We start from the raw sequence: 13,671 nt of genomic DNA on the forward strand, positions 1-13,671 counted from the left end.
ATATATATACATATATATATATAAATATACATATATATGGCAAAAAGAAAATGGAGGGGATATACATCAGCCGGTAGACATTCTATTATGCCTATTTATTCCAAAACAAAAGTGAGTATTATAAGAATACATACACATGCAAAGACTGTGTGCTACACAAATATATACTAGTAATACATAAAAGACAGGAGTATCACAACAAGGTGAGCAAAGTCACATCCATTGAGTGATACAAGTAAAAGTATATGCGTGGTACTCCTTATTTATACGAAAGTATCAATCCAATGAACGTGAATAAGCAATTCATTGCCAGATGATTTCAAATGGTGAAGCGTGGCGCCACTATACACCATGCATTACTAGTGTTACTAGTATATATTTGTGTAGCACACAGTCTTTGCATGTGTTTGTATTCTTATAATATTCCATTTTCTTTTTGCCGTATAAATTAAGAGTAAACCGCTTTTTACCCTCGCCCATATATGACATTCGATTGCGAAAATGCTACATAGTAACCAGCACTTGGGTATAAATAATTAGGCACACTACCAGCTGTATATTTTATAGGTAGAAACATTTAGTTGGTTGGCTTTCCAACCTCTAAAACATATATATATATATATATATATATATATATATATATATATATATATATATATATATATATATATAGTTGAAATTTATAGGAAAACAAAATACGAAGACAGGTGTATGAACAACATGCAAGTGCATTATGATGTTACTTGGGAAAATGAAAAAAGTGTGTTACGTTTCGGGCCTCCGCTCTTCAATAGAGAGGAATAAAAAAAAATAAGCAGAGAGAGAATGAAAAATTAACAGAGAGAATGTGTAGATTAAAGCAGTCGAACATGGCAAATGACTGGAAAAAAGACCGGTTGAACGAAAGGGAGATAATAATATAAAAAGCGGAGGTGCGGTTAGGGTTTGTGTGTTAGATTCTTACAGAAAATGCAGAATATTGAAGGAATATTGATATATTAGAAAGTACATAATTATTATATCAGGAAAAAATGGTGATCTATTTGATAAGTATACTGCTATCTTGCTCTAAAGTTTGAGTATACACCATGTAGGAAAACAAACGGTGTTCAGCAAACCTGCACACAACAACATTGATGTAGATAAATTTGAAATGGTATAAATCAGTCACAACTGATTGCATAGCCCAAACAATATTACGCGATTATGTTATTCTTTTCTGAACGAAACGTTAATAACCTTTGCGTTCTATCCAAGATTGTTGAGATTGATACAATTCTGTTCCAAGTATTGCAAGCTAATAGCTGCTAGGAAAGTAAGTGCAGAGATTTCTTTGCAGTTGGCACTGATTTGAGCAGGCTGAACACAATGTAATGATCACAGTTTAGCCTAAATTTCGAGTCGTGACAACATGAGTGAAGAGAGGAGGAGAGGCATGTAGGTCAGGGACGCCTGAGTAGAGGGTTCAGTTCCTCAGCTCGTTCTGAAAAGCAAATGTCTCAGCAGTAAGAATTGAAAGGCTGAGAAAGGAGACAGCGCACCGGGCTATTTTAGTGTGTTTGCGTTAGATTTCGTATTAATCGATTGACCTCCCTGAAGATGTTATCTAACCCGCCTGAGTATGTAAAAGAATCATCCGAAATCTAGTTAGGAAAAATCCAGTCTTTGTCACATTTAAGATAATCGTTCGATGGCAAAGATGAGGTAACGCCTTTGATACGAAGTGATTGCATGAAATTAGTCCTTTGTGTTGTATTAGAAAAAAATGAAAGAGAGGTCCATTGGAATATTCTGTCAAGTTCTCTGTTCATGGCATTTGTGCAGAGTTTTACATGAGTTGTTTAAGGAAAAATTAAGGGTAGTAACATATGCGTAGAGTTGGTACATTCAGCAATGACAGCAAGGAAGTTGAAGTATAGAAAAGTAATATAGGAAAAGAATGAACACATAATCGTTAATGTGAGTAGCTAGTTGCATCAAACTTCTACCAACGTCGCAATAGTACAAACTTACAAGAAGCCTTAAATACGTGAAACAAGACCTGGATGCGCTCATTTCCGGAGACTTCTAGCAGGGGTGCTTTCGCGTGGTAATCAAAAGAAATATATTTCGAGGGATTTTACCTAACATAAGCAGTGGAGTTTGATGTGCAGCTGACAGCACTGTTGATGTGTCCCCCATTAGAATACTAAGAACTGATGGAAAGAAAAATTCTGCAAAAGTTGCTTTTTTTGTGAGCAATAATCGGCTTCGATTTATCAGACTTGACAGTTTAAAGGGGCTAGATCTTGCAGTGTATGGAAATAGATATCTAGATTGTGGGTTGAGTAATATCCGGCAAGCGCTGTATACTGAAGTATTAATTTTCTGTAGCAGATATCATAGCCCATCACATCCTCATAAGCATAAAGCGAGGCGGTTTATCTTTACGCATGATAATGCTTCACTTACATGCAATGCTGACTGACCCCCGCGTTATGTGCGTAATATTTTAGCTTAAATACGCCTCACTCATCAAAATTTATACGGTAACGGATCCACTACCGACATTTCCCCTTCTTCCACTCTCTTCGTATTGAGATTATGTCATTGGCCACTCACACCTTCTTACAGTCCCGTATTCCTTTTTCAAACAACCTAAAACTTTGTCTCTTACGTATATTAATCTTTACCAGCGTACGCATGAAGTTATTTTAGATGTTCTTCCGCGTGCGTATACCTGATATTATGACATATATCCATTGGCCGTTAATTATATATCCATTCAGCTATTTTCATACCGTCCCTATACGCACATGCATGCACACACTTGCAAACACACATACATATAATTATAACATCTGTGATTTACCGGTTTCTTATTATCTATAATTATTTTTTCAGTTACTATAGAGACACACTATACTTTGAGACATTTCCTAGATTTTTATCGTCTTGTAATTTTGGTACTTTTTAAACCACTTATTCAAATAATCGTTTTCATCTCATGAATGTCAGTTTTGAAATATGAGATTACATTCCTCCTCACGATAAACAAAGTGAGCTAAACCCCTGAACTTCACAGAATGTTTATTCCAGAAGTAGACTATCACCAGATTTGTTGGACGATGTTTATATACATATTTGGTTGAATATATTAGCGTACATCCAACTTCAGACGTGTCATTTCCTATTCAAGTACTAGCGAAATATTGTTCCTCAAGAGCTATTGGTAACTTGCAAAACCCTTAATTACAGATATTTTTCTTATTTTTGTTTTTACAGGTCGTCGGCTCACTTGTTAATAACGGCCATGATCTGACATTTGAAGTAGACCAAACCAGTCAATGGGGAGTCAATATTAGTATGGGTCCGTTATCATATACTTATCGCGCAGCGAATCTAAAAGTCCATTTTGGAAGTAAAGATGAACGAGGTTCGGAACATACTATAGCAGACAGAGCATTTGTTGCAGAGGTAAGAGATTTATCAATATATTATATCTTTTTCCCATCCGAGGGAGCCACAAAGGGTGTTCTTAATGTATTCCAGTGCTGATTACAAGTACGTTGATTCATATTACGTAATCACTATGAGAGCTATTTCTATATTCAAGGTATTGCTTTCTGAAGTAAAATGAAGTATTCATAGCTATAAAAGGATATCATGAGTAACAAAGCTACTGTAAGCTGTCTATGCTATTTAAATCTAATATTCAAAATCTGATATGGTTGGACTCACAGCTGAAAGTGTGTAAAAACTCAACAGGGGCTTTTTTTCTTTTAACCACCAACTAGGAGGTAACACGAACTTAATTCATGTCAGACTTTGTTATCAATCCGTAGTAGCGAACGCATGAAGTATACAACTGATAAAACCTGGCCAAGTATCCTCTAATTTACAATATTACAAATGAAAGAACTATGGATCTTAGTCATAGATAAAGAGTCGGAAGAGGGAATGGATATGCATGAGTAGGCTGTATTTGATATTTGATTGACTGGAGTTGAACTCAAATTAACAACGTAAACAAGAACCAGCGTTTCGATGTCTTAGAACGTTGTGTTAAATCACTTATATCTATAATATGGGAGATGCTGTTGTTTAACACAACATGATGCCTTACTGAACAGATTTTCGATCTATGGACTTCTCAACAGCATGATTCCATCTTCGTTATACCTACAATTATGTATCACAATATGTTGTTTATTATTTAAAGTGGGACTGAGATTTCAATAAATTTAGCTGTTATTCATGTGTGGTCAAGCTAGTACACTGAGTCAAATATTTTGGTGAATAGTTCGCTATGAATCTTATAGATAACAAATTCACTTTCAGGTTACACTAACCGGGAAATTTCAGTGATAAAAAGTAAACCATAGAAAGCGAGAAATCATTATTACCATTAAACAATACCTTGAAACGACATGACACTTTCATGTAAATCTTGCAATGAAACGTGTAAATATAAACGAATGATCTCGTCATTATAAAGATCTGCTTAAGGTTATTTACCCCGTTTAAGGATTGTATTGCTGATTAATTGCATTTACTGGATACAATACCAGTTTATGATATTAATTTTGCTATAAAACGCTAACCTCATTTTACATAGTTTATCTAACAATATCCAAGGAGAAATTCGGAATCATAATCGAGCGAGTTATCGATGAAGCTTCTTTACGGCGGTTAACAACTGTTCACGTACCTGACAATACATTGGTAAATATAAATTCTGCATCATAAAGTGATAAAGTACAGACGATGAGACATCTTAACAGAGGTGAACAAAAAAAATCAACTCAATATATGAAATATAATGGATATCTTTTGTGTTGTTTTCATTATTTCGTTGGAAGAATATATTTACCATCAAAATAGAATGAGTTCGAACTGCTGGCATTTGGGTACTAGAATGGAATAGCTTGTTTGTGATGGCGTATATTGGCTAGCTAAAAAATGGCACTGAATATATATGTCAATCACCCAAAAGACTTAAAAGATGAAGAGGAGAAACTATCATATAGCATAAAAAATAAAATTGGGTTGTAAATCAGGACAATATAAAAGGGACCAAGCTGTACGTGATCATGAAGTTGTGAATGATGATGATGATGACAATGATGATGATGATGAAAAAGAGGAGGAGGAGGAGGAGGGCTTTAATTTCAGGAACAAATGCTGTGAAATAAGAAATTGGTGATTTCCATGCCAATGTATTTTCACTTATCTCAAAATTCTAATAGTTTCTTTTATCGTCATTATATTCTGTTTAAATAGTAAACACTGCATTTGAATTTCAGAGAGATATGATTTCAAATCTCGGAAATAAAAACGTACCACAAAATAATCATTGACTTTTATATCAGTGTAAACTGACATCAGTAAGTACTGAAACATATCGGAACATTTTCTGAAGCGTGACCTTCATAGACTACTAGACGTCGAATCCCGAATATAGCAATAATAAAAAAAAAAACAACTATGTATATTAAAATGATTTCATATACAAATAGGATAACTGAAATTCAACCAAACACGAGTTCTTGTGAGCAAAACAATTATTTAGATGCAGTACGTGGTACGATAAATGGGTTTGGGTTCAGTCCCACTGTGTGGCACTTTCTACAAGTATCTTCTACTATAGCTCCGGCCAACCGAAAAATTGAAAGATTTTGTAGAGCAAAACTGAAAGAAGCCTGTCATATGTGTACGTATATCTCTTTATATATACATATGTGTGTGTGCTTGCGTATGTATATGTGTGTGTGTGCAGGTGTGTGTGTGTGCATCTATATATGGCGTCATTATGTATATATCTCACCACCACCTCTTGACAGACACTGTTAAGTGAGGTGACAAAATAAGTACCAGGCTCTACACAAACATACTGTGGTCAGTTCATTTGGCCAAAAGCTGTTCAAGACAGTGCTCCAATTTGGCCACAGTCCAGTGACTGAAACAAGGAAACTAATATACATACATTCATATTTATGCATAGTTTACCGTTCAGCAAATTTTCTTTCCTTTTCCTTTTTCCGTTTTTATTCTTCATTCTTTTTATTCGTTATTTCTCTTATACCAGCGTACTGATTTGCAAATAGAATACACCGTGTGATCAGAGCTTGAGGAATGCCTGGAGACACATGGCAAGTTATAAGAGTGTGCTGAGATACGTGTTACCAAAGCGAGCAACTAGTAATAGCGCGTCACTGTATATTGTGTATGTGCGTGTGTGTGTGAACCATAAATTGTCACGAGGTATGAAAAGTGAATATAATAATTTGACCACGTTTTCATTAGGGTAATGGTTGCTTCACAGCCTGCTTCATGTAGTAAAAATTTCACTGTACAATATATTATGATTACATGTCTGCATTAATATGCATGCTTCACATTATACAACTCACTTGCATATTCACATATCAATGCAGATAATCGAAGCTAGCTCATCAGATCAACATATCTACATATGTAAGTGTGTGTGTGTGTGTGTGTGTGTGTGTGTGTGTGTGTGTTTGTTTATTTTTATACATATATATGTTACAAATAATTACGATTCAGTTGAATAAGGTACTTAAGTTCATAAACCAAGCCAGTCCGGTATTATCCACAAAACTCAAAGTAAGGTGAATAGACAGCAAATAAGTTAGAGGGTCTCAAGATATTATTGCAATACGGCCGTTGTTGGAGGCGGCTACTCTTAATCGAACAATGCAAGCATTGCATCAATTTGAAATATAGCACCATCTTCAGTTGCAAAATACAAATTTTTAACAGTGAGGATATTCAAATATAGGTTTTAGTAAATATTTCCTCATGGCTAGAGAAAGAAATAATTTCATGCTTCTACTAATTTAGCAGAGATATCTTCTGCTACATTTGTAGAAGCATGTAATTATTTCCTTCTCTCGCTCATTGTATATATTTACTAAAACCTATATTTGAATATCCTCACTGTTAAAAATGTATATTTTGCAACTGAAGATGGCGCGTCATATACGTACATTTATGTTTGAAGTATATTTTAATATGAAGACAGTTAGTTGTTTCTCCAGAGAGAAAAATGAAGTTAGTGTAATTGTTTTTACTTAGCCTGGATTTCACGACCTTAAATATCCCACTCGCCAACGTTTATTATATTTATAGCAGCCACCTAAATAATCGAGAAATTTACAATCAACCTTTTCTAAAAAATATAATATTAAATTTAGTTTCGACAAAATGGAGAAAGGTTTGCCATTTTTACTCCACGAAAAAATCAATTCATACATTTTTTAAGGAAGGTCAATTCTTAATATGGAAGTCTTTTATTTTACGCAGCTTATGTCATTGAACCCTCTGAATGCATTCGTTTATAACCTTTTATGAACTTTTACATCCTCAAAGAGATATTCTCAACTATTGTTGTCCAGCAAATTACTATGCAAGAATTATTAATTTGCCAAAATTTGCTTAAGAGACTAATTGCATTTGACGATCCACTGAAAAAAAATAGGCGCATAAAAATACTTTGCAATGAATTTTTTTTTCTTTGACTGAGAAATTTACATCCTAACATGATGCTAATCAGAAGCCGACTAACATCTCTAAATATATAGTAACTTTCACAGAGAGCTGCTTAAAGTAATATAGTAAAAACATATATCAAATTGACAAAGAAAAGCATGTTGTAATGTCAGATCAAATCCTCTTTGACTTCGAGCAATATATGACAAATCAAAATGGAATATGAGACCAAAATTATTTTTAAGAGGCTAATTGTGACTAAATATATCTCCCAGTTATTTCAACCGAATGATGAATTCGTTTATTTTATGGTTAAGGAATAATGTCAATAATGATATCTTCCATGATCGCAGAGTAAATATTTTAGGGTAACAAACCTCATTCAAATAAATTATCACAAATAATTATATGAAAGTGAGTAGAGTTTTAGTAGAAAGGAAATCATTTTAAAATGGAACTCACAATCTAGTGATCTTGTATTTCTGAAGATATACCTACTTAATCATACCTCTTTGTTGAAGCGCACATCGCGAAGTATATATGCAGAAAGTACAGATTGTGTAACAATCAAGCATTTCTCAAGTTATTGACGTAAATTGATTTTAATAATAGGTTTCAAAGCTGGTACAGATCGTCTTACAACACAAGGTACTGGTTGCTCAACAGCACAGTACACTTGAAATTTCTTTATAGACTTTTAGCTGAAGATAACTGATATTATCAGTTGGTCTTTGAGAGTTGCAATCCAATACTTTTGAGATTCGATTTGCTTCTTACAAACCTAAGGGTTGTTAGATAACATATTCTTACACACATACATCTGAAAATGTCATGGTCAGTGCAGGTGCGACTCTGATCACAGTTTTATTGGATTAGTTTATGTTTTGCAGCTAAACAACGGCGGTGATATGATAATGAAGTAAGTCACCTAAGACGATGAGGAAATATAGTTAATTGAAAATTTAAAATAAGAAAAGTAAGCATTTGCTTAATAATTAATATTTGATTACAACTTGGCGAGTACGAATGGCAACCCAGAGTGTCTTTTACGTACGAGATATACCGTGTTGTCATCCGTATATTTAAGATCAAGTTAAATTAATATTAGTCAACTATGTTATGTTACCCTCTCTTTTCTGTGCAAGTAGTATTTCTCACTAGGTTCTTTTCCAGACTGCATTAAATACGTTGCCCCTAACTTGATTGATAGTATGACACATAACGAATATGGAACTCCACTATACACCGACAACTCAGTTCTCTGGCGTTCGACAACTTGAGGTAATTTTGCATGACCGGTATTTATCTAGCAAATTTTTATATACAGGATATCTATAGAAATCGTCAAAGATTTATTTCAAGATTGGTTTGTTTCTTCTTTTTTTTTTCATAATCATGCATACATCACGGGAAAATGTGTAATGCAAAAAGTGTAGCGAATGGAACGGAACACAAAGTTACTTCAGAGAATAACATGAAATCCCTGAAGAAAGAAAATTGAATGTTCGATATTACATGGATTTTCTACAACTACAACCTGCAATAAATAACTATTTTTCGTCTTTATACAATATGTCTCCATAATTCTGTCCAATGACCAATAACACTACGTGATCCAAACAATTTTTACATTGCCAATGCTATTACAGCATCTACAAAGACGCGGAATTAATTTCATATTTTTACAAAAGTTACATAGTTTGAAGCAACATAGTTTCGCTATTGAATTATGATATAAGAAGAAAAAAAAAACACTCAAAAAATAAAATAAAATAAATAAAATAAAAAATTAGAGAAACGCACAAAAGTTTCTCTAGTTTCATTTCTAGAATGTTCTTGCATAACGCATGAAAAATAAAATTTAAAAAGTAAACAATGAAAATAAACAAAACATATATAATAATACTAATGATATACTCATTAGAATTCATAATGTTAGCATTGTTGCAGGCTATCTCACTCTCTCTTTTTCTCTATGTGTATGCTATATTATTTTTATCATCTCTCTCTCTCTCTCTCTCTCTCTCTCTCTCTCTCTCTCTCTCTCTCTCTCTCTCTCGCTCTCTCTCTATATCTCTCTCTCTCTCTCTCTCTCTCTCTCTCTCTTTCCGTTATACACGCATATCACACAAACTCGCATGCATACACATATATAAAGACTCGTGCACATACAAACAGACATACGCGCACATACACCCACCTTGTGTCTTACCTTTCGTATGACGAATAATGTTGGGAATAACTTCTACCACAGTGGCTAATAGTAGTCAATTAATTATAATTTTAATTTTTCCAAATTTCACATTGTTACGCAAACAAATGAAATGAATATTAATTTTCAATATAAAATAATTATTAAATTGAAATATAGTTAAAAAAAATATTTCTCATTTGTGTATATAAAACAAAATACAATAAAGAAGCATAGTATCGTACGAAAGTTAATAATAATAATAATAATAATAATAATAATAATAATAATAATAATAATAATAATAATAATAAGAAGAAGAAGAAGAAGAAGAAGAAGAAGAAGAAGAAGAAGAAGAAGAAGAAGAAGAAGAAGAAGAAGAAGAGAAGAAGACGAAGAAGAGTGTTATACTTTGATGTTATAATTTTTAGAGATAAATTTGTTTTCGTTACTAACCATGCTTCGTAAATAAACGCATAACTTTATATTTATTGTACCTATGTAAAAGTTTCTTACATATCCAGCAAAAGGAAATTATTTAACCAACATTCCCCGTTTTATGAATGATATCATCGTAGTATTAGAAATAAAGTAACATTTAAATTGCAAGGAAGCAGCATAGTATTATAGCAAATTTTAAAAATTGCTGAGTTGATGGAGAAACTGTAGAAGGAAACAGAGAAGCAGAATTTCTACTACTCTGCTAAGGATAGTGCTGAATTTCTACTGTAGGTACACAGGAAGGTGTAGTAATCAATTAATTTAGGACAGTCTAAAAAGACTAGTAATGAGTATTATGTATAGTGTTTAGGATGTATAACTTAAAATTAAATATGCATTTTGTGTCGTAAAATTATGCTCTAAGAGGGCCTCTGCGGATTCAGTCATAAGAAACCAACCAGTTTCTTCGCTACTCAAGAATGCATAATTACCTGATTAGTGTTCTTTCGAAAGATGGCTGCCTGATTGTAGTTATTTATGTTTTAATATTTTCGTCAGTCTCTTGAGAATTATATATTTCAAATGAATTATTAACTAATATCGAAGCGAAGTGATTCGACCCATATTTCAGTCTATCAGAAAGCCGGACTGCAAACAAAACACGCACGCACTCACACATACACACACGCAGATAGATAGATAGATAGATAGATAGATAGATATATAGATAGATAGATAGATAGATAGATAGATAGATAGATAGATATACAGACAGACAGACAGACAGACAGACATATAGATAGATAGATAGATAGATAGATAGATAGATAGATAGATAGATAGATAGACAGATAGTAAGGAGAAGGAGAAAAAGGAAGGTGAAAGCAGTAGTTACTGACCAGATAATTAGAGGAAATACGGATGAAAGCATTAGAGTGAAAATCTTTGATTCTAACTGCAAAGATGAATCAGCTTCTCCTACCACATTTTTTGTTGCGTAACGACCTTAATATGAATAAATATCTGAAATTCTCATAATGCAATTAATTTTCGTTCGGGAAAATAATCTATCAAAGTAATATACTATATTATTTCATTCGTATATTTATGTTATTGCTTATAAAGAATGCATGGGATTTAGTATTCAATATCTACAATATGGATGTGACAAATGAAATAGATATGAAAAACTGATCAGTTTTGAAGCAGAATTCATTGTTACAATGTGCTTGTAGTTTTCTGCTCGGTAAATCTTTTAATAACGATGATTGTAGAAAATAAAGCATGAGTCACACAAAACAGGAGTTATGAAAATTGAAAACCAATTTTACATATTTTAAGTAAAGTACAACGTTAATATAATGGATAAATAATTTATATTCGTCTGGTGTCGGAAAGTATTGCTTGCATCGTGAGATGTCTCCAAAAATATTTTCTTACAGGTTTCCTTATTAGGTTTCTTATGAAAATTCATATACATAATCAAATTATCAAGCAAAAGAAACGAGAATAATTGGACTCATATCAGGTTAGACATTTATTGACTTTCGGTTCATCATGGAAAAATATAAATGCAATGTGAGATTTGGTTATTTAATTTCATGCATGTGTTATAACGGAATGTTTATTAATGACCTTTTTAATTCACTAAACCAGCACATTGAAATGAAATTTACTATTATACGGAAGATTATTTGAAAGAAAAATTCTCAAAAGAAAAGCTAGCAGATATACCCGGCGTTGCTTTGGATTAAAATAGGATAGTTATTTTATTATTTTGCTTGTTTCAGATATTTGACTGCGGCCATGCTGGAGCACTGCTTTTAGTCGAGCAAATCGACCTGAGGATTTATTCTCAGTAAGCTAGTTCTTATGCTACCGGTCACTTTCGCCGAACCACAAAGTTACAGGGACGTAAAGAAATCAACATCGGTTCTCAAGCGATGGTAGTGGTACAAACACAGACACACATACGCACATACATATATATACACATATATATATATTAATAAATATATATATATATATATATATATATATATGTATACACACACAAACACACATACACACACACATACACATACACAGACACACACACATACATATACACACACGCACACACACACGCACACACACACACACACACACACACATATATATATATATATATATATATATATGTGTGTGTGTGTGTGTGTGTGTATATATATAGTCAGACGTGACCTCCGTGGTACAGTCAGCCAATCTAACTAGTTAGATCAGAAGCAGTTAGGAACGCAGAGGTCATCATAAAACTGCAGAAAGACCTGAACGAAGTCTACAAAAGGATGGGCTAAAAAAATAACAAGCAATTCGATGTTATGAAATTTCAGCAATTCACTATCGGTCCAACATCAGGCTAAAATCGAAATACACTGGACCAGAAGGTAATATAATCCCAGAGTCAGAGTCGGTCCGTGACCTGGGGTTTCAGATGAACAATGATGCAGCATACTATGTGCATATTACCGAGATAGCAACACAGTGGAGGCGAGTGACTGACTGGATTCTGAGGACATTCAGAACCAGGGAAACGGAAACCCGGCTACCCCTATGGAAGGCTTTCGTCCTTAGACGCTTGGACTTCTGCTCCAAGCTATGGTCCCCAGAGAGTGTGAAACAAACTGTGGAAGCAATCCAGCATCAACACAAACGAAGATTGATTTGATGCCAAAGATGGGCAACTGGGAGAGGCTAAAGAAGCTGAGTCTCTTTTCCTTGGAGAGAAGACGAGAAAGATATGCAGTGATATATGCTTGGAAGATCTTGGAGGGTTTAGGAAAATAAGTTGCTGAAAATGAATCTAAAAAACTTATATAAATGCCAAACAATACTTTATTTATCAATGGAAAAAAGTTTAAAATTAGAAAAACAATCTTAAACGTTTCAATGTTGAATTAAAATGTTTCAATGTTGACAAAGTAAAATGGTTGAATGTTGACAAATTAAAATGTTTCAATGTTGACAAAGTAAAATGTTTGAATGTTGACAAATTAAAATGTTTCAATGTTAAATTCATCTGATCCCAAAACATACCACGACAAGTGAAAGCGTCTATTACAAGAGGATCAGAGAAACTGTTAACCAAATTTTTACTATTTTCATTTCACACATTTTTCTTTTTTCTTTTCAGTATGACATGCCGACCACAACTAAAATTAATAAACTTTGTACATTCAAACAAATTTATATAGCCTTGATTTTATTGACTGCTATGAACATTCAAACTTTGAAACATTTTAATTTGTCGACATTGAAACTTTTAAATATGTTTTTTTCTAATTTAAAACCTTTACCATTGATAAACAAAACATATTGTTGACACTACTTTGGTATATATGTAAACAAATGTATTGTAAACATTTACGAGTTTTTGAAATTTAGGTGCATGTTCAACAACACATTTTACTATATATTTATATATATATATATATATATTTATGTACACAAATATATATATAGGCGCAGGAATGCCTGCGAGACAGGAGTTTTGCTTCCCAACCACAAGG

The 13,671-nt window shown here is 33.2% G+C and overlaps 1 protein-coding gene across 1 annotated transcript in view; it reads left to right on the plus strand.

The window, feature by feature from the left end:
• The window catches only part of LOC106876909 (carbonic anhydrase-related protein 10-like), a 1,215,161-nt gene that overhangs the window by 803,517 nt on the left and 397,973 nt on the right, over positions 1 to 13,671 (plus strand). Inside the window, exon 4 of the mRNA XM_052965551.1 lies at positions 3,265 to 3,456. Within this exon, the coding sequence (XP_052821511.1) occupies positions 3,265 to 3,456 (192 nt within the window). The remainder of the gene's footprint in view (positions 1 to 3,264; positions 3,457 to 13,671) is intronic.

The sequence above is a fragment of the Octopus bimaculoides genome, chromosome 2 (genome assembly GCF_001194135.2).
Source record: "Octopus bimaculoides isolate UCB-OBI-ISO-001 chromosome 2, ASM119413v2, whole genome shotgun sequence".
Lineage (NCBI taxonomy): Eukaryota > Metazoa > Mollusca > Cephalopoda > Octopoda > Octopodidae > Octopus > Octopus bimaculoides.